Below are 22,110 nucleotides of genomic sequence, written 5' to 3'. Positions count from 1 at the left end.
TATGTGTTTGGAGTAGTCCCTATTCTTGCTGTTGATTTGGTCCCAATACAAGCCCCTCACCTCCACTATGTAGAAAACTACCCATGTGAGCAGGGTCATCCACACAAACGCCTCTTCTCCCAGAGGGAGAGATGATCACATGGACAGGCTTCTGTGTGACCAGGAGTTTACAGGGAAGCCACACTTCAGATGGCAGATTATCTGCATGGTGAAGGACAAGAGATTACACCTCTCCTCCACAACATTATTTCAGTGCCAGCTCCTAATGAATTGTGCAGCTGAGTTCAGCAGTACTTCCCGTTTGGGGAAACTAGCATGAAAACACAACACAATTTGAATGTAACTTAAAACTCTAGTAATGTAATGTGGTGACCTTAATAAGACATGAAAATCTATAACTTTGAGTCATCTAAATGCCCCCAGTGACTAATAGAATCTATTTATGTGGTAAGCTACAAGAGTTGCACTAGAAAAAGGCTGTTTATGTAAGATATTTTAAATTTCTCATTGACAGAATTAAATATTTCTGTGGTCTTTCATAGTTCATTGTGTGGGGCTACTATTTCGTAGTAGCAGCCTTCTTTCTAGATCAGTGTTTCCCAACCTTTTTGGGGCAAAGGCACACTTGTTTGATGAAAAAAATCTCGAGGCACACCACCATTACAGCCCCGTGACGTCAGCGCGCAGCGTCACGCCGGGAGGGACGCACGAAAGTGAAAGTTTCAATTTTTTCCCCTCCCCCTTGCCGGGGAACCTCCAAGCTTTGGGGGTGGGGGGGAGGAGGCAGCAAAGCGAGGGACTGAGGGACGGCGGCAGCTAAGGCGGCGGCGGCTGTTGTGGTGGTGGCGGCGATAGCGGGCAGAGGAGGGGGCGGCGGCGGGGCCGAGGTGGCCGGCGGCGGCGGGGGAGGCGGCGGCGGGTGGAGCAGGAGGGCGGCCAAGGCCGGTGAGGGAGTAGGGTTGCCCGGGGCTTGAGGAGCCGTCGCCGGGAGTTGCTGCTGCTGTTGTTGCTGCTGCTGCCCGGACATGCCGGCCTCCTCCTCATCCGCTGTCTCGCGCTCCTCCCTTTTGCGCGCGCTGCCCCGCCGCCGCCCCATTGGCCGGGTCCTGTCAGCTGATCCTGTGTTATTTCCTGTGTGTGTGTGTGTGAGGGGAGAATGGAGAGAGAAACCTCGGCACCACCACCGCGGAGCCGCCCCCGGCTCGATGCGGATCCTCGCCGCCGCCCCGCCTCTCGCCGCCCGACTCGCCCGCCTCCCTCCCACGGCACACCAGCCAACGTCTCGCGGCACACTAGTGTGCCGCGGAACACCGGTTGGGAAACACTGTTCTAGATAATGTAAAAAGATATTAAAACACAGCAAACTAACTTAAAATATATAGACCTAAGTTATCCTTTTGTCCCCTAAAGCATGTATAGAATCATAAATCTTTATTGAGACATTATATAGCCACATTTGAAATGGAAGTTTGCACCCTGCATGGTAACAAATGAAGCCTATATGTGCGTAAAGGTAAAGGTACCCCTGCCCGTACGGGCCAGTCGTGTCCGACTCTAGGGTTGTGCGCTCATCTCACTTAAGAGGCTGGGAGCCAGCGCTGTCCGGAGACACTTCCGGGTCACGTGGCCAGTGTGACGAAGCTGCTCTGGCGAGCCAGCAGCAGCGCAGCGCACGGAAACACCGTTACCTTCCCGCTATAAAGCGGTACCTATTTATCTACTTGCACTTAGGGGTGCTTTCAAACTGCTAGGTGGGCAGGAGCTGGGACCGAAAGACGGGAGCTCACCCTGCCGCGGGGATTCGAACCGCCGACCATACGATCGGCAAGTCCTAGGCACTGAGGTTTTACCCACAGCCCCACCCGCGTCCCTGAGCTATATGTGCATAGAAAAGTAAAAACCTGGATTAATGCCACTTTGGCTTTCTATCCTAGCTGGGCTGGACAGACAACATAAACAGTTCCAGCAAATAAGATGACAGCACAAAACCCTTCATTTACTGATGTTTTTGTCTACCCGATGATTTATTCCCTTTGTCTATCCTCTGTTTCCTCTGTGCTTTGAAGTGTTCCTCTAGTAAGGATGTTGTCCTGGTGAGGTACTGTAAGATAAGAAAGCCATTTCTCTGGCTTATTTTCAGCAATAGTGCAGACATAACAAAGTGAGAGGTGAGTGCCAAATTACTTCTCGCTGCCCCTTGCTGGATGAGCTTTCCCCTTCTATTATATCTTCTTACAATTCAATTACAGTGTATCCGTGGGATGTAAACAAAATTATGAAGTATATTATCCACCTTTAGTTATACATCTAGATCCAAAAGCACCCACATACCTTTATTTTAGTCATAGGTATCTAAAGTGTAAACATTGTTGCTTGTCCCAGGTCATGAGGGGAATTCATAGCTAGTGGGCACTCCTTCCTTGGAAGTTTTTAAGCAGAGATTGGATGCCCATCTGTCATGGATGCTTTAGTTGAGACTAGATGACCCTCAGGAGTCCCTTCCAACTCTACAATTCCAGGATTCTTAAAATTGGGACTGTTGAATTCCAATAAATCAGTTACTTGTTGACTTTCTAGCTACAATGAAATAAAGCAGTGGTGGCTAACATATGGCCTTCCATATGTTTTTGGACTCAGAATTCCCATCAGCCACAAGCAGCATGGCCAGTGTCAGGGATGATGGGAGTTGTAGTCCAGCAACACCTGGAAGGCAACATGTAGGCTTCTGCTGAAATAAAGTATGTTACCCTATCATCAACCAGACAGCTGTAGCCCTTTTAAAAATAAGTCTGCCTTAATGTTGGGAACGGGACGCGGGTGGCGCTGTGGGTAAATCCTCAACGCCTAGGACTTGCCGATCGCATGGTCGGCGGTTCGAATCCCCGCGGCAGGGTGAGCTCCCGTCTGCGGTCCCAGCTCCTGCCCACCTAGCAGTTCGAAAGCACCCCTAAAGTGAAAGTAGATAAATAGGTACCGCTTTCTAGCGGGAAGGTAAACGGCGTTTCCGTGCGCTGCGCTGGTGCTGGCTCACCAGAGCAGCTTTGTCACGCTGGCCACGTGACCCGGAAGTGTCTCCAGACAGCGCTGGCTCCCGGCCTCTTAAGTGAGATGGGCGCACAACCCTAGAGTCGGACACGACTGGCCCGTACGGGCAGGGGTACCTTTACCTTTACCTTAATGTTTGGAAAAGCAGGTTAATGTTATGGAACAGTTCTTTGTCTGGGTCATCAAGGAATGCCTTCTACCAGTAGTGAGTCAGTTTATTTTGAGGGATGACACACAAATGACTGGGGTATTTAAAAAATCAGAAGAAATATCATGCTGAAATTCATCCCCAGTGGAGATCTCCCACTATCACCCTCCAATGCAGTACTTCTAAAGAGACCCAGCTATCTGATCCTGTGAGCCTATGAAATATCATTAGTAATATGCTTCATTGGATTGAAGGTAGTGTGTGAAAGAGAGTGTGTTACTTAAGAAATGCAAATACACATAACCGTTCTGAAACCCCCAGTGGAGTTTGAATTGTTTCAGGGATTCAAACGTCAGCAATACCCAAGTTACTGTTTAAAGATTTTTCTAACTAACTGCCGTCATATTCAACACTGCAATTTTTTGCACTTGATTTGATCTCTTGAGAACTTTACAAACTATGGGTGTCTTAACACATGTTATTGTTTTCATGTAATTACATGTAATTTACCAGGGCATGAACTCCCTTGTTGTGCGTAGTAATTTACATAACATTGTGTGGCTCAAAACACAATGTATTTAACAAAATGGCTTATACATTACAGATTGGTAGTGATTAATCATTATTATTGAATTTAAAGAGAACCCAGGGAAGCTGGTCCCTCTTTCTTTGTACTTAATAAATGAATACATGTTGCAGTGGAAATTGCAGTATTCAGCTTGAGGTTAAATGTACTGTTGCAAAGACTCAGAGCTCTTTAAATTGTGCATTCTAGCTTCCTTTCTAATAATTAATGAGACTTAATTTCTTCTATGCCAACATGTATGTCAATATATGACCACAGGATGAAGGCAGAAATGAGGGAAAGCCTTTTAACTCCACGTGAGAGGCATCCAGCCAAAGATTGGGCTGGCTATTTCAAATCTGTTTTTCAACTTTATATTTCCTTATCTCTGAAGCTCCCCATGCCTTATGAACAGACTATTCTTTCTCCAGTCTCCACTACACAAACACCTCCATCCGGCATCCACTCTTCAGTTCTCTCCTTTTCTATGTTCCTATCTTAGGCTGTTTGCCTCCTTTTGCTACTTCACAGGTCCTCCCCTCCTCTCGCTAGTCCCAGTAGCTCCTCCACAGCCTTAGTGTAGCTCCTCCACAGTCTTTGCAGTTAGCTTCACTCCCATAAAATACCTTGGAGCAGGAGTAGCTCCTATTAGCTTAACTAGTCTGTGTAGTGGTCAAGAATAAAAGCAGTTGCAGTCCACCACACTGACTACCCTTGTCTTAGTGTATTACACAATATACCTTTCTGAGCCTAAGGGCACATATGGAAATCTAAGAACTGGTGTGAGCACTACAAAATACCCAGGTTACAGAAAACAACCTGGCAATGCTCAGAACCACCCCTACCCCACACAAAAGCAGGCAAAAGCACCTTGACACTTCCCAAACAGTCCAGCCACATCTCTACCTGCCCCACACCTGGTGTCACATACATAGGGCAGGTGGCCATGATTTGGGGAAGTTGGCCTCGGGGACCAAATTGGAACCCATGTCAGGCCAAATTTGGCCCACGGGCCAGAGGTTTCCCTCCCCCATTAGATATCCTTACAGCAAGGATACCCCTGAGGTAACTCCTGTTTTTACACACAGACCTGGAGATAAAGACTTGCCCATTTGAACATTAAACAAGGATTTGAACCAAACTCATGGGGAAACACCTTCCAATACCACAGCTCCCAGATCACACACAGTTAACAAATGTTATTTTTTAGATAGCTCTGCCTTAATTTTCTTTCTCTTTGTCCCTGAATAAGAGAAGATCAGAATCTGATCTTTTGAAGTCTGCCGTGAAAATAAATTCAAAATAAGAATCTAAAATTACCGTAATCACGTTACTTCAATATGCTGCAGCTCTTAGAGAAGACTTATCTTAAAAAAGACAGGTCTGAGACCCAAAGCTAACAAGTGATTTTTCCTCCACTATTGGCTAGCGGCCAGGTGATTAGTGGAATGATGTATGCTGTCTGTGATTAACCAAGCCAGACCTACTGCATTAGAGACGGGCTTTGGTAAACAGCAGCATGACGTTTGACCTTGCAGCGTTGCCTCCTGTGGTAAAGGTTCCTTTTGGACAAGAAGCAGGAGGATTTTACTAGAGAAGGAAGGGCTGATCATTAAGATGCCAACTCCTAGTCAGCTTACAAGCTGTTTAGGAATGTAGGATGGTTCAGAGCAATTACTATGTTTCTGTTTGGGTGCAGGACCTTTTTTCTGCCTCAAAGCTTCTTACCGGTACATTACAGAAAGCCACCCTAAACAAAGATACATCAGCTGTAAGAAACCGAGGATAATGGTGAATGATAGACAGAATTCTGTAAAGGGATGAGCAAATGTGGATTGTAACGATGATCTTCCTGCAACCACCCCACATTCTCACACATAACACACATGGTCATATAGTATACGCATAGCATACATGCATCACTCCCCCAGCAACTATTTTTGGGAAAGCATTTCAACTTGTTTCAAACCAAATTGCCAAAGGTGACCATGAACACTAAAGATGGGGAGGATTAACCTCTCCCCAGCTGCAGCTGCCCAATGCAGCATTTATGCTTGAAAACAGCTCTTGGTTGGCTACAGTGTTTTCAAGCCTAGTTGTAGCATGGAGGAGCTGTTTTCAATGTGTGGGGTTACTGTGTATGGGAAAGGCAACCTTCATTGGGACAGTGGAAGAGCAACTCTGCCACTTCTGCTCTGTCATCCACTTTTGATACCACTGACCATGTTCCATAGCCAACTTTGTTCATCCTTGGCTCCTGATCAGGGACTTTTGTTTCATTTTTTTTACAGTATCTGCATGCTGCCCAACGACAGTGTTCTTTGGACAGCTCATAACAATAAGGGAAAGCTGGGGGAGTCTTCTCTATATCATACAATAATAATTTTGATAGTCACTGCATGCAAACTCTGTTTATTATCTGATCTCAAGTTGCAAATTACTTTTCTCATGTTTACTCCTTCCTCCAGTGACCATGTTATCCTTGTAAAACACACAACACTCTGTCACTGTGATAGTAACCTATTGCTCTGGATCTAATCAAGGCATACTCAGTATGTGCTCCAGTCATCTAATTTCTTTAAAAATCACTTTGGTTTTAGTTCCCAGATTTAATAACTGCTTCATATGTGTTATCAAGACATGCATTATTCCAGGTGTAGCCAAGATAGTACCTACCGGATATTGTTTGAGTCCATCTCCCATCGGCCCCTGGCAGTTTATCCAATAACATCTGGAGGGCACTATGGTGTCTACATATTCATTTATCTGATCTGATGTGTCTTATTATCATAATCAATTGGCATTTTGTAGGAGGTAGGGAATGCTTGTGACTCAGTCATCCAAAAGAATCCACAGGTGCTGTTTCTTATTATGATGCAGGCACCACTTCCTTCACAATTTCAGCAAGTTATTCTTACTGTGCACAGGTATATTCTTCCTTGAAGAGGAAATGAAATGGGTTTGTCTTAATTAAATCCTCTCTCCCCCAATTGCTTCATGTTTAAAAGTTGTCCATAGCTAGTTATGTATGTATGTATGTATGTATGTATGTATGTATGTAACGCTTTCTGTAAATGTATTCTGAAAAGTTGATTTTATGTTTCTTTGTTTCCTCTAACCATGTCTCTCCCCCCCCCCCCATTTCTGATTTCAGCAGGCTGGGGAGAGATGCCTGCTATCCATGCAAAGCCTGAAGCTTCATGGGGAGAGCCTTCCTCCCCTTCTGCTGCAGTTGATAATGGCACTTCAGCATGGGGAAAGCCTCCCAGCAGTGGTACAGGGTGGGGAGATAACTCTGCTGAGTCAGCAGGGTCATATGGAAGAGCAAGTGCACCAGCTGCTGCCCCAGTACTGTGCAAACCAGGTAAGTGTGTGTGTTGATTTGTCTTGGCTGAGTTGGCAAGAAGAATTATAGCTCTGTTTTCATATAGATAACCTTTTTTTTAGCTTAAACAGGTATTCTGCTTGATCACTTGTACAACCAACAACAGGCCAACATGTATAACCTATGCTCTTTTTATTAATTCAGACATAAGCTCTCCAAATAGTAAAATACAGAACAAGCTCGACAAAATTTCCAAATACATTGACTCGCACATAATGCTTAGTGTGACCTGAGCGTCTGGGGTCCTAGAGAGGAACTAGTGGCCACATTACTCCTGCTGTCAGCTTCTTGTGATTTGGCCTAGTGTGTTTCCTGAACCCAGGCTCGTGGTTTTTCTCACTCTGAGCAAAAACTTTTCATTCATGATTTGTCTGGAATGAGACACATCAAAGGCCTAGGTTCAGATGAATAAGCCACTAAGCCAATCCATGATTTGGTTCACAGTGGTGCAGCAGTGCTGGAGGGAGGAGCAAAGTGGTTGCTGCCATCTCAGCGAGATCCCACATGTTTGTGCTAAGTCTTGATTGATACATGCAAACGAAGCCCATTGATTTTAAAGTATAGGAAGGTCAACTGAAATGTTCCATTCCTCCTACAGCTTCTAAATCTTCTATGCAAGAAGGCTGGGGCGGTGGTGGAGATGAAGTAAATCTCAGTACAAGTCAGTGGGAAGATGAAGAAGGAGATATGTGGAATAATACTGCTTCACAAGAGAGTAATTCCTCTTGTAGCTCCTGGGGAAATGCTCCAAAGAAAGGACTTCAAAAGGTAAGACTAAGCACAGCTGGGTTATAAAAATCAGTAAGATGAGATGGTACGTGCACTTTTTTTTATATACTTTATCAAATTGTTTTATGAAAGTATGAAAGTCATCATTTTCAAAAAGCACTACAATAAGATTATTATCCTGTAGTTACCATCACTTGTCTTGTTCAAATGGTGTTGGAAAGCTGGAATGGACTAGAGAATCAGTTGATATGCTATGGCCCTGCCTAACAGATTCCTTTGCACCCTGCTGTAGATGTCAATCACGTGTTCTTTACAAACAGATCTGATTTTTGCAGGATTTCAACATTTATGCAAAGACCACATAGTCAGAATGAGTTCTGACAAATAAGGGACACAATAGGTTTACAGGTCATAATGCATGTCTGCTTGCTAACAAGTGTGATAAGCTATTTCTCTGCTGTCCAACAAATAAGGTAGAAAGTAGGAATCTTTCTCAGCTGATTGTATAAGATTTGTGTAAACCTGAAAGCCTCCACTTCCAGCTTTAAAGTAACCTGAGTTCCTCCTTGCATCCACACTTAAGGAATTCTAGGTGGCAAAATTTCTAGTTAGTGAACAAGCCAGGATCAGAAACCATTGTTTGATCCTGGCTTATTTGAGCTAACAAGTCTAAACTAACCAGGGAACTGGTTAATTAAAAATCAAAAACAGACGTTCCCTACTTTTTCTACTTTTGCACAAAAGAGAGACTTGCTGCAACTTGTGGATGTGATGCCCAGCCATGCTTAACCATAGACTAATATATTTTCTTTATATCCAAACTGCTTTTCTGACAAGAAGAAACATAGTTCCCCCTCTGGTGTGAACCCAAAACATGCCACAGCTCGTGCATGTAGTAGTATATCTGAGGTAGACAATGTGGTGCCCTCCAGATGTTGTTGGATTACAACCTCCATCATCCCCTGCCGTTGGCCATACTGGCTGGGGTTAATGGGACTTGTAGTCCAATAACATCTGGAGGGCACCATGTTGCCTAACGCAACACTATACAATGGTTTAACATTGCACCCAAGCTGTCTCACATTCATGCAATATTTAGATGGAAAGACTTTATGTGGATTTTCATTCTCTTTCCCTGCAATAAATATGACAAATAAAGAAATTTAGACTGCAGTCCTATACACTGTTACCTAGAAGTAAGTCCTGTTGAATTAAATTGGGTGTAGGGTGTTCTAGTTTAAAAGTTTTCCATTTTTCCTCTTAATTAATTTTCTCAGGGCATGAAGACATCTAGTAAGCAAGATGAGGCCTGGATCATGAACCGTCTGATAAAACAGCTCACAGACATGGGCTTCCCAGTGAGTAACATTTGGTTTATTTATTTATTAAATTTCTAGCTCATCCATCATGTGGTTCTAGTCCAGGAATATTCATGTGCTAGTATTTCCTCTGGCTTTGTCTTCATGGTGTTAAGCAGTGATGAGGAACCTGTAGCCCCCCAGATGCTGCTGCACCCAAGCTCGCATAAGTCTCAGCCAAAATCAGCATGTCAGATTATGATGTCTTAAGAGAGGAGGTAGTTGCTGTAAGGTGCTCCGAATCATGGCTCCTAGCAAATCCATCTCGCTCCAAATTTTACATATATATTACTGACTTGATTGCAAAATTCCTGTTTCAACCAATTGAATGGTTTGAAAGCTCTAGGTATGTCTCCCCTTGCACCTGTTTTACAGTTCTTGTAAAATCTACATTGTGTTTCATAGTTGTGAAAAAACGCAATTTCTCATTTTTACAGAGAGAGCCAGCAGAAGAGGCCTTGAAGAGTAACAGTATGAATCTAGATCAGGCCATGAGTAAGTATTTTTGTAACTGAAATAGACATCTGCGGGGGTTGATCTGTTACAATGAAATTCGCATCACTTTTCCCAGCAGCATTATATCAAAGGATCGAGTTGGTTGTAAATTATCAAGTGCCAATCTTAGTGTTTTAAAAGACAAAATGCATTTTAAATTTCAAGTATGAAGTGTATTAATATCAGTGGGAGTGTAGCAGTAGTTGTATCAGTACAACAGTCATTTTGTCTTCCCTCATTTTCTTTGGTGTCTTCATATTGTGTTTACTTTTTGCAGGTGCTCTGCTGGAAAAGAAGGTGGAAATGGACAAGCGTGGAATGGGTGTGGCTGACTACAATGGAATGGTCACCAAACCCCTTGGCTGCCGCCCACCACCGATCTCCAAAGAGTCTTCCATGGACCGCCCCACCTTCCTTGACAAGGTAGGTGCAGCACTCGGGAAGCAGAGTAGGAAGAAACAATAAAAGTTAGATTAACCTGGAAATATGGGTGGGGCAGGTAAATGTACTGTTTTGCCTCATGAGTCTGCTCCCTTTACTTCTTAGCTTACTAGTAAAAGAAAGCATAGTTACTGGAGAGTGAGATGTTCTATTTCATCTGCAGGTGTAGACATTTGGCATTAGCACAATATCGCCACTTGCTGCTTCCAGCTGTTCTTTTCTAGCAGGGCTGGCTAACCTATGGGCCTCCAGACCTTGTTGAGACTACAACTCATGATTCCTGACCACTGGCCCTGCTGCCTGTAGCTGATGGGATTTGGAGTCCAATAACATCTGGAGAGCCACAGGTTTACCAATCTTGCCATAAGGCAGAGATCTTTTTTATACTCAGTATTGTACCTCAGTGGTGCCATATAAACAATCAATATTGAGCTGAGACATCCTCTTGCAGTGTGGATATGTGAAATATGAAAAAAATAATTTATTTCTCTTGTCTTTTGCCAAGTAATCGAGAGACACCAGTAATAGATTTTAAACTTTCCCAAATACATTTAATAATTAAAAAAGGCCCAGCCACTACATGGAGCTTCTCTTACAGGTTTGTCCTTAGACCCTCTAGTACAGAAGCAACCGATGGGCTGCCATCCAGATGTTGTTGGGCTCCAAAGCACATCAGCCCCAGTCAGCATGGCCAACGCTCAGGGATGATGCGAGCTGTAGAATAAAAACATCTGGAGGGCACCACATGCACTAACATTTCACTGACACATCTACCACATCCAAAATCCCATCTCTGGCCATGGCAATTTGTAATGCTCCAGAGAATAAGAATCCAGGAAGAACACTTCTTTTGGAGTCTGTAATTGAGACATCAAGATAAAGTAATCATCATATGCATCCCCAACTTTATTTCTAAAATTATTAATTGCTTAGCAAGTGCCTTTATTTGTTTATGAAAATACCAGCTTTTCTACAGTTTACAGTTCTAGGTACAGTATCACACTTCTCTGTGTTTTTAAGGGTTGCAAACACAACAAATGAATACCATGTGTTCCATCCAGACTTGCCCCGCTGGTGAACAGAAGGGCTCCTTTGAGTCTGAAAATGCTCAGAATTCCTTTTCCATTAGTATAGGACACTTTCAGGAAGTTTTTCTTGTTAACCAGGAGCATAACTTGGAAAAATAAATATTATGTGGCATTAGCACATAAAGGTGCGGGGGTGGATTGCACCTAAATGCAGTACTTGAAAGTTCTGTTGTGGATCAGACTATGGATTATGGATCACAACAAAACATTTCATTCTCATTTCTGTTTCTTTGGCCTTTGAAGTGTTAAGGCCACTTTCCCCTTCTGAGGAATGCTTTCCCTTCTTCCAGCTATGTCCTAGCTTTCTTCAGGCCAAACTTCAGACCAAATGACTTTTTAAGCATTCCACAATATTTTGTATGTGAATAGGAACCTTGGTTTTTAGAGCAAACCAATCCTGAGCAGAAGGAACATATAGGACACTGAAAAGTATTCCTGCTTAAGAGGCAAGAAAGGATAGCAAACAGCTCATGACCTGAACAGAAGAAATCCTTGAACCTGTTACTGTCATGCAAGCTGCAGTTTGTGGAGCATGACGGATATTCTTGCAGAATGTGAAACATGTTGAGCTGAAAGACCTTGGGGATATGATTAGAAAATGTCTGTGTCCTCCCTCAGGACCTTCCAGCACTAAACTAAGTATCACATTGGTTGATGAGAAAGAAACTTTTCATGGGCCTCTACAAGGAGCCGGCAGAAAAACTTGTATTAGCAGGAGTTTATTTAGGACTCCACAGATATTTCATGTTTGATTGGCATGGAACAATATTTCACCCTTTTTAGGAACATGGGCTATTCCCTGACACTTAATAGTCTTCTGAGTGAGTGGGTGGGAAGATGATGCAAATTAGCTGTAAAATTACTGCTTTTAGCAAGTTAACAAAAGAGCATGCATACACTCGTGAAGCTATAATTATTTGCAAAGTACACAGCAAAATTGAGATTTTTTTCCACATGACTTCAGGCTTTTACTTGTAGAATATTTGCCTGCGGAAGGGGATATTTAAGCATCAGAGAATAATCTGGCTCCACAAGGGGCAGAACCTTTGCTCAGCACCCTGCTGCAGTCTGTGATACTAAACCAGTGGGGGCGGGAAAGACATGCTTTTGTTTACTAACGTTCTTCCAGACAGGCATAGCGTAGCAATAGAAGCCCCTGTTCTCACTTCTATATTAATTGCTCCACAGCACATACACTGCACATTCATAAATGTAGGCCAGTTCAGATGTAATGCCAAAGAATAGCTTAGCATTGAGGTGGACAACCTTTTATAAGTGAAGAGTTGCATTTATTGGAAGAAAAAGTGACTGAAGACCATGTGAGGGCAATGGGCAAGGCCAAAGCCCAAAGTGTGCAGACACACCTCTGTTTTCCTCCCCCTCACCCCAACAAAAAAACCATTCTCTTTTCACACATGGAAATTCCCAGCCATCTATTCACACACGTACAGAAGCATGCACCATACTCATACATTCACTTTCTCTTCCACTGTTCTCTCTCACACAGATTAAATTCGCAGTCCCCTTTTCTCACACTACCTTCTTTTCTTGTGGCTCCTGCTGTTCAGTTTCAAAAGTAAGTCTACACACACACACACACACACACACACACACACAGCCCTCTTACTGTTGCCTCTTTCCCCTCACCAAGGACTCACTTTGTCCTTCTTGTCCAGGCATAGGCAAACTTGGCCCTCCAGATGTTTTGGGACTACAACTCCCATAATCCCTGACCACTGGTCCTGTTAGCTAGGGATGATGGGAGTTGTAGTTCCAAAACATCTGGAGGGCCGAGTCTGCCTATGCCTGTTCTTATCACTTACTTTCATTCCTTTCTCATTGATTTTCAGTGCCTCCCAACATAACCTGCTCCTTCCCTTCCTAATCGTTCTACTTGTCTAGCTGTGTTGAGGAGAATGAGATTGAGACAGGCAGGTACGCATGTGAGCTGAGGGTCTCAGAACATATATCCCACTGGTTGAGCCTCTTATTTAAAGAAACTTGTAACTGCTACACTCTGTACTTAGGTCTTTGAGCTCATGTGTGGGGCTGATTGCCAACTTCATGGATTGCTGCAGTTCAGGGTTTATATATATATATATATATATATATATATATATATATATATAAACCTCTAAGCAGTGAACATAATATGATAACTATCAATAAAACACAGATAAAATTAAAACAAATATACCCAAATAAATTATACATCTAGGTAGGCTTGTGGAAATAAAGAAGTTTTCAGAAGGCATCTGTATTATTATACTGTGAGGTTGTCAGTAGGATGGGGGAAACCATGAGGAAGGGGAGGAACCAATAGCCCCAGGAACCATGTACAATGTTTGTTTATTTACATAATTAATATACCACTTAACATTTTAAGGGGGGGGAATACATGCACAAGTTATGCACTCTACCTTTTCTCCTCTTGCATACAAGAAGAGGTGATTGAAAACTTTCTCTTTTGATGTTAAATTAACCATTATGTTATGTTCAGACTCTAAGAACTCTGGTTAGTTCAGACAAACCCAGGGTCTAATTGTAGTTTATGATACCAGCTTGCTCACTAACTAGCATTTGCACAGTGTTTTCTCGAGTATGACATAACAAGGGATTGTGATTAGCAGATGTTTCTGAACTGGCACTTGATGAATGTTGGAATTTGTAACACTATATCACAGTTATCTTATGTCCACACTGGCCCACTGTGTTTATCCTGCATTAAACCCCAAAGACACTAGCTATACACAGAAAAAAACATTTTTGGGGGAAGAGCAGAATACCCCTAGAATTAGGTCAGTGGAAGATGGTCACCTAGACAGACATAGACAGATGAGATTACTTCCCAAACCTCTTCCACCTAAAGCTTCTGCTGTAAGGTTTTCTTCTTGATATTTTGGATTGTTTCACATATAATGTGTCCAATCTTCCAAACCATGGTTAGGATGATTGGGAATAAGCTTTGTGCAAGCCCCTTCCTCTTTAGTATGGCATTTCCTCCTTCCCATCTTTTAGGCAAATTGTTGTTTGCCATTTCATCCAAATCGGCAAACTATGGTTTGTGGCTGACCTTCAAACCAGAACCGGGAACCAACTTTAAGTTGTGATTTCCAGTAATAGTTTGGAGAATATGCACAAACCAGCTTGACAACACTGAGGTGATGGCTTGCCTGGTTCAAAACTTAATTGACTCTGAGCATGCAAGGGAGGGAGGAGATAATCTTATTTCTTGAGGGATTAGAAGTGTTACGTATGAACTCACCAATTTATGGGATGTTCTTGCTTCCAATACTTTGAAGAATTTTTTAAGTGGAAATTGGTTGGGTTGGGTGGGTTACAATTTGGTTTTTGTTTATGCTATGACAAAGCTGAAGAATTAGACACAAAATTCAGCCCACTTATTCACGTCCTACTCATGCCAGTGAAACTTATATGCATATAAACTGGAATATGCTTGGGGCTGCAGTTGACAATACAGAATTCTTTGAAAATTCCAATTAGCTCTAAAACATGGCATTCAGACTAGGACACTGTCAACATAGCAGCCCCCTTGTCGTCTTCCTCATCCCTCAGATTGGTAACTGATTTAAAAATAAATTGTTATACACCTGCATTCAATAGCAGATGTTTGTTTACATACTGATTACTATGCTAATGTTTAAAAATAGTTTAATGTCTGTCATGTACCTAACTGTAGATGACACAGAAGATTAATGGAACAAGTTTTCTCAACAGCTGATTTGCAATTTAGAACACTACCTAAAATTGGAATTGTTGATTATGTATATTACCAAAGTATCAGTGAAGAAAGCTTTCTGAAACTCCTGTAATTTTTAACTTTTTTCATAAGTCTGTTTCCACTTTGGCTTATGGCGGTGTTCCAAAAATGCAATCAGGCTTTTCAGAAGAATTGAATGTCCTTTTGTCCTCCAACCCCTCCCCTTTTGTTTTATTTTGTAATTGAGAGAAAAGAGAGGAAATGAAGTGGGCATGGAAGTAATGATCAGACAGAAGTCTGTCTTGTGTGGGTGTTCTTGCCATTCCTCTTGAGGCAAGGAATCGGTTGCCCTGTAACATTCCTATTTTTAAAATGTTACAAGAAGCATCCCTTTTTGTGCCTGCCATTTTTCATACTACAGAATACTGTTCAGTTATAGATTTACAAAATGCAAAGCGAAAAGTAAAGACAAACAGTATCTAAATTCTGTTTCTCTTTTTCTTCTCCCTTCCACCCCATACTTTTCATTATATATTCCTCATGCCTTTTTAAACAATATTTTGAACTTTTATTCATCCATGTTCCACTTATATTTCCATGGGAAACTGTTCTGTGCACTGTCTGTACCTGGACACTGCACACAGCTCACCCTTTCTTTTTTCAATCAGGATGGCGGCCTAGTGGAAGAGCCCACTACTTCACCATTTTTGCCTTCACCAAGCCTGAAGCTCCCCCTTTCAAACAGTGCACTCCCTAATCAGACCCTGGGTGGGATTGCCTCAGGGCTGGGCATGCAAAACTTGAATTCTTCTAGACAGGTAAGGTATCTTTCGAGTGACAGTTATTTGAATGTCGGCACGCTTGCGCTTGCTAGTCAGCAAGATATTTGTTTGGCTTTGCTTTTCATTTTAAGGCTCCTTTTTCTCAAACGTAAAGAAGTGAATGAAAAGTCAAAAATCAACTTGTCATTGAAGCGCATTTTAAATGACAGTTGTTACTGCACGCCAAGATTCCCAAAGGTCCTTAGCTATAGAAATTGCCCTTGCTTCCCTGCAGTTCCTCCCGTCTTTGTTGTTGGTTCCTTTTCTCCTCTGGTGCATCCCGCAGCGTCCCTGCACACTGGCACTCCTTCCCATCCTCACACAGACCATACTTCTTGCCTCTCATAGCTCTTGCCGCTCTTGCTTACTTCCTCTTCGCCTTCTCAGCTCATATACGTTGAAAGGTTTCCCTATACTGGGGCCTTTATATCACTCTTCTCCCCCACCCTCAAGCTTTCATGGTTGCAGTATGTGCTTGTTAGGTGGAACAGGACCAGTATTCATTTTTAACTGTCCAATCCACACATTTGGTGCTGCTTCCAAGTCTAGATGATAGAGCACTTGACTAGAGAAACCAAATATTTGCCCTTTTGCCATTGCTTACACTATAATGTCAACGCTGTGCTCTAAAACCTATGGACCAAATTATTTATACAGTGGTAGAGTTTTGGATTTGATATACCGCTTTATCACTACCCTAAGGAGTCTCAAAGCGGCTAACATTATCCTTTCCCTTCCTCCCCCACAACAAACACTCTGTGAGGTGAGTGGGGCTGAGAGACTTCAGATAAGTGTGACTGGCCCAAGGTCACCCAGCAGCTGCATGTGGAGGAGCAGAGACGCGAACCCGGTTCCCCAGGTTACGAGTCTGCCACTCTTAACCACTACACCACACTGGTACCTCTGGTTACAAACTTAATTCATTCCGGAGGTCCGTTCTTAAGCTGAAACCGTTCTTATCCTGAGGCGCGCTTTTGCTAATGGGGCCTCCTGCTGTGTGCGCACCTCCGTCACACAATTTCCCTTCACATCCTGGAGCAGAGTTTGCAACCAGGAGCAGCTACTACTGGGTTAGCAGAGTTGGTAACCCGAAGCATCCTTAATCAGAAGCGTTCATAACCAGAGGTACCACTGTATTTGAGCTGGCTAGGTATTGCTAAATGCCAGCATCCTGTTCCTATAGTGGCCAAGCCCACAAGCAAAACAGAAGTTCCTTAGCACTCTCCTGTTCCCCTGTAACTGGTATTCAGAGGCATATTGGAGATTGGAGATAATGTACAGTACAGCTATTGATAGTCTTATGCTCCATGAATTTGTCCATTCACCCTCTAAGCTATCCAGGGTGGCATCAATCACTGTGTAAAGAAGTTTGTCTGTCTTGAATCTCCTACCATTCAGCTTCAATGGATTATCCCGGGTTCTAATACTGTGAGACTATCCAGTTTCTCGACACCATACGTAATTTGTTTCACATGCCCCAATTGCCTTTTGCATGAGCTAAAAAGCCCCAAACATTGGAACTATGTGTCATAGTTGATAATCAGGAAACTACATGGTACAAGTGGTTTTTGTTTCTGTTTTTAAAGCGAAGGTGATAAAAGGATAAGCTGGAATGTTGACCCAAACTTATTAGAATAATAGTAATTCATTTTTACTTTGGCCACATTTGGACATCACACTTAACTATAGTTTAGCATAATATGAAGAAGCTGCCTCCTTTCTGCTCAGGCATGACCATTAGGAAGAGCAAACAACAGTCAAACAGGATGCCCAAATGCATTCCAGTACCCAAATCTATATTTTTATGTCATACATTCCACACGTGAACATATTTATTTATTTTTTACTGAAACTAGAGGGGAAAGCTTTACACTATATGTCCAGGGAAAAAGTCATTTCCTAGATAAAGTTAATTCACATACCATGTAGATTATGATTGACTCATTTCGAAAGCGAAATTTAAGCCTGCTTTAGACATGCAACTACCTTTAAGGGTGGCTATTTGTATCTGCATCCAGTTGCTTGCATTGCATTTCTATAGCAGATCCCCATGCTGTTGCAGCACTTTCAGTGGCATCATTGCTAGCCTTCTTCTAGGGGCATTTGCCATGGTTTGACAGAATTAGGTGCAGTTTTGTACGCACCATCATCTTTCCAAAGGAAGCTGCTTCCACAAAGTGAACATGGTTGTCTGCGTGAGTAATTTAGGTCAACTGATGTATTTGTACCAAACTCCTACCGATGGTACATGCCTACTGATGTTTCAGTTTGCTATACTTTAAACCAGTGGTGGCCAGACTTGGTCCTCTAGGTGTTTTTTGGGACTACAACTCCCATCACCCCTTGCTAACAGGACCAGTGGTCAGGGATGATGGGAATTGTAGTCCCCAAACAGCTGGAGGGCCAGGTTTAGCCATCACTGCTTTAAAGGCTTCACCTGCTGCTAATCTGCATGAGAGCTCCTTTGTTTGCTAATGTCTTGAGCTAGTCTACAGTGACTGTCACAAGCTATAAAATTGTGAAACTTAAATCTTCTAACCTTGTCATCCCACAGATACCGAGTGGCAATCTGGGTATGTTTGGCAATAGCGGAGCAGCACAAGCCAGGACCATGCAACAGCCGCAGCAACCGCCAGTGCAACCTCTTAACTCATCCCAGCCTAGTCTTCGTGCTCAAGTGCCTCAGTTTCTCTCCCCTCAGGTTAGATTGAGCTCTGTAGCATTAGTGATAGCCAGGGATGCAAACCCAGGTGTCGTTAACCACTGGCAGTTGGAAAACAAGGGCCTAGCGGTTAGCACTTGGGTTGTCGGTAAGGTCAGGAGGCAGGTTTCTCCTCCTCACCGGCTCCTCAGTTTTGCAAAAATGGTTGTATCCCTGGCGATGGCCATTTCTGTGCCATAACTAATGCATATTGAGTGGAACACTTAAATGGAAGAAAAAAATAATATATTCTTAAAGTTATCTGCACCTAGAGATGGCTGATAGTGCCAGTTGGAATAATGCAACATAAAATATTGACACCACAACACTTACACAATATACTTCTGTGAAAGGCACCATGTATAGAGAAATGCCACAGAGTTTTTAATTTGCCATGCCAGTTTATTTGAATTACAAAAAATAGCATGTTGTGGGAAAGTTATTAGTGACTCAGGTTGTACCCTACTAAATCATTGCATGTGTGGAATGACTTTTGTGAACAGGGTGGAACTTCCTCTCCCTTTCCTGCCCCTGCGCACACCCCAAATCTGCCGTGGGAGTTCCCTCAACCCTCTGGAGCCGTTCTGGGGGGAGAAGAGGGAGAGGAATTTGTGTGGCACTTGCAGAAGTTGTTAGACACATACAATGAGTTGGTTGGATACAACTCTCAAGTATTTATATTTTATGTGTCAGGTTCAGAAAGGATGAGCAATTCTGGAATGAAGGTTTATTTTGCTGTGATATGTTGTGCTTGCTTTCAACTTCTACACATAGCTTTCTATTAAACAAAAATCACAGCAAGTAACCTAAAAACCACTTTCTTTGGAATTGTCTTGTTTCAACTCTGCAAGGAGTTCAGACCTGTAACTAAGGTCATTACTAACCACTGTAGTAATGAATATTCACCTCTTACATTCTTTTTCTCCAGGTTCAAGCACAGCTTTTGCAGTTTGCAGCAAAAAACATTGGTCTCAATCCTGCACTATTAACCTCGCCAATTAATCCTCAGCATATGACGATGTTGAACCAGCTCTATCAGCTGCAGCTGGTGAGTTAAAAGCCACAGTGAGAAAGCTATAAATCCAGAAAGAAAATCTTGCATTTAAAGCCACATGAATGGGCATGTTCACTTCAGAAATGATGATTAGACTTGGTTCTGAAAATGAATTTATATACCTACCTGAATCTTAAAAGTTGCTTGATACTTCCAGTATGATAAAGACTAAATACTTTGCTCATTACCATTGGATTGTTCTAAACTTAACTTTTGAAACACATGTATAGGACTGTAACCTCAAAAACAACCTCTGGTACCACTACTATTACTCAAAATTCTACAATATTTCTGATAGATTCCTGTGTTGTTGTTTTTGTATTGTATGCTAATCTAATAAAATTGATGTTCTGCAATACTTCTTCACCAGTAGATGCAATGGAGCATTATTTCCATTCATTTGTGCAATCAGTCATGCCCTTAATATGCATGTATTTTATTGCAAACCTTTCAAAGTTATTGCAAACCAAATTTTTCTAGGACCCAGTCTTCCAGATATTAAGATACCAGTGTAGAATTCAATGTACCCAATGGCAACAACTAGTCTTAGGTTTTGAGAAAACTGCCCCATGTTATAAATATAGAACTTCTTTTTATTTCAGTTTTGTGAGCATACAGAAGTATGTACAGACATAACAACAGTGGTATAAATACCTTAAATAAGCTTAAGCCCTAGCCAGAGACCAGGTGTGAATGTATGGTTTGAACCATAGTACAGTGGTACCTCTGGTTGCAAACGGGATCCGTTCCAGAGGCCCATTTGCAACATGAAAAGTGCGCAGCCCACAGTGGCGCGTCTGCGCATTCACGGGTTGCAATTCGCTGCTTCTGCGCATTACGTCATTTTGCACTTCTGCACATGCACAAGTGGTGAAACCCGGAAATAACCCTTTGTCGCGGTTGCCACAGGACGTAACCTGAAAGAACGTAACATGAAGCAGACATAACATGAGGTATGACTGTATAGAGGGTTTCAGGTAGGCAACAGATGAATTCCACTGGTATCATCTCAATGTATGTGTGCTCCAGGGCTTAGTTTGACAAGCTAAAGGTTCTCTAATCTTTTTGGGCAAGTAGACACACTTGGAATTTTGAGAAAGTGCTAGGGATGTCAGTCACAAAATGGCTGCCAGGAGGACAGGCCCTAACACAAAATGGCTGCTGTGGAGATGTAGCATAATACCAAATAACTGCGGGAGTGGGGGCATGACATACCTTGCTACCAAGGAAAAAGAGAGGAAAAGGAGACAGAATGGTGTGGCATTCCCCTCTCCCAGTAGCCACCCCATCAAAGGGGGGAAAGTACATACATCAGCCACCGCTACACTTGCTCACAGAGAGCAACTTGGCACCCAGTGAGATGTGGGCATGTTTAAGGGGGCATGCTCAGTGTAGGAGAGGTGGAGTCATGCAGACAGAATTGAACAAGAAAGGCAAAGAGTCTGAGGGGTTTTAAAAGGGGATATTTATTAAGACCTTCAACAAGCACCTTGTGGGCAACCTCTGCACCACAGTGTTCCTGTTAACTTGAGTTCTAAACCAGGATTAAGAGAGCAGAATTAGCATGAACCCTGATTAAATGTTTTGTCTACCCTGGGCCTTTGTGATTAGTTCTCTCACATGCTACTAACACTCTATTTGCATCTCCGTGTTTACATTTTCTTTGAACAATCATTCAGTTGATGATGCCTTTTCCTCATCACGTTTTAAATAGCTTTAATTGGCCATGTATTGTTTGCACTCTTGATCTGAGCTGACTTCTGTCTCTGGGTCTGTTACTTCCTGCAAGGAGGGCTTTGGGAACATGCATTTGTTTCATATGTTATTTAATGCAGTTGCAGTGAGGCCATTGGGCTTCTTCACACTGTGACCTTAGACCTTTTTTTTTCTCAACTTGCAGGCGTACCAACGTTTACAAATCCAGCAGCAGATGTTACAGGCTCAGCGTAATGTTTCCGGACCCATCAGACAACAGGAGCAGCAAGTAGGTGCAACTTGTTGACCCAGTTCCAAATGTAAAGCCTCTAAAGAGTCTAGCATGTTACAAGAAAAAGCTTATTTGTGAAGGAAATCTACTGTGCTGCACGCTTTAATGCAGACATAAATCACACACGGGGCTGACAGACCAGTTTCTCTTACCATGTCTGGGATGCATCTAATTCCTAATCTATTGAATTCACTGTCTGCTGAGTGGTTCTAGATAAAGTGCCACAAACCTTTGTTCCATCTAGCATTTGCTTACTTTGTTTTATTTTTTCCTTGCTGCCAGGTTGCACGTACAATCAATAACATGCAGCAGCAGATCCAGCAGCACCAGCGCCAGCTGGCCCAGGCCCTGCTTATGAAGCAGCAGCCACCCCCTCCACATCTATCTTTGCACCCCCCTGCAGGCAAATCAGCCATGGATAACTTTTCACCCCATCCCCAGGCTCCTGGCCTATCTGACCTGCAGACCAAAGAGCAACAGTCTTCACCGAACACCTTTGCTCCTTACCCCCTTGGTATGTGCAGTTATTTAAGGACCTGTTCAGAAGGATGTAAATTACCTAATTATGTATA

The 22,110-nt window shown here is 42.8% G+C and overlaps 1 protein-coding gene and 1 long non-coding RNA gene across 15 annotated transcripts in view; one reads left to right on the top strand and one right to left on the bottom strand.

The window, feature by feature from the left end:
* Positions 1-22,110, top strand: part of TNRC6C (trinucleotide repeat containing adaptor 6C) — a 429,627-nt gene that overhangs the window by 384,407 nt on the left and 23,110 nt on the right. For 7 of the 14 annotated variants that reach the window (XR_014522115.1, XR_014522116.1, XM_083487411.1 and 4 more), the window contains 10 exons: positions 6,916-7,122; positions 7,742-7,911; positions 9,150-9,230; positions 9,668-9,725; positions 10,003-10,148; positions 15,644-15,793; positions 18,351-18,497; positions 19,426-19,545; positions 21,452-21,535; positions 21,821-22,052. Coding sequence is in view for 12 of the 14 variants with exons in the window: in XM_083487411.1 (XP_083343537.1) it covers positions 6,916-7,122; positions 7,742-7,911; positions 9,150-9,230; positions 9,668-9,725; positions 10,003-10,148; positions 15,644-15,793; positions 18,351-18,497; positions 19,426-19,545; positions 21,452-21,535; positions 21,821-22,052 (1,395 nt within the window). In the remaining 2 variants the exon portion in view is untranslated. Of the gene's footprint in view, positions 1-6,912; positions 7,123-7,741; positions 7,912-9,149; positions 9,231-9,667; positions 9,726-10,002; positions 10,149-15,643; positions 15,794-18,350; positions 18,498-19,425; positions 19,546-21,451; positions 21,536-21,820; positions 22,053-22,110 lie in introns of all 14 variants that reach the window. The other 7 variants (XM_083487406.1, XM_083487412.1, XM_083487409.1 and 4 more) reach the window with 2 other exon arrangements.
* LOC310699610 lies at positions 1,889-6,892 on the bottom strand. The gene is made up of 2 exons (XR_014522153.1): positions 3,174-6,892; positions 1,889-2,793 (listed from the first exon to the last, which is right to left on the bottom strand). It is a non-coding gene; the product is annotated as an uncharacterized lncRNA (long non-coding RNA).

Source organism: Podarcis liolepis (genome assembly GCF_965112155.1).
Source record: "Podarcis liolepis genome assembly, chromosome: 2".
Lineage (NCBI taxonomy): Eukaryota > Metazoa > Chordata > Lepidosauria > Squamata > Lacertidae > Podarcis > Podarcis liolepis.
Note: the sequence above shows the minus strand (reverse complement) of the source record. Positions and strands in the feature narration are given on the sequence as shown.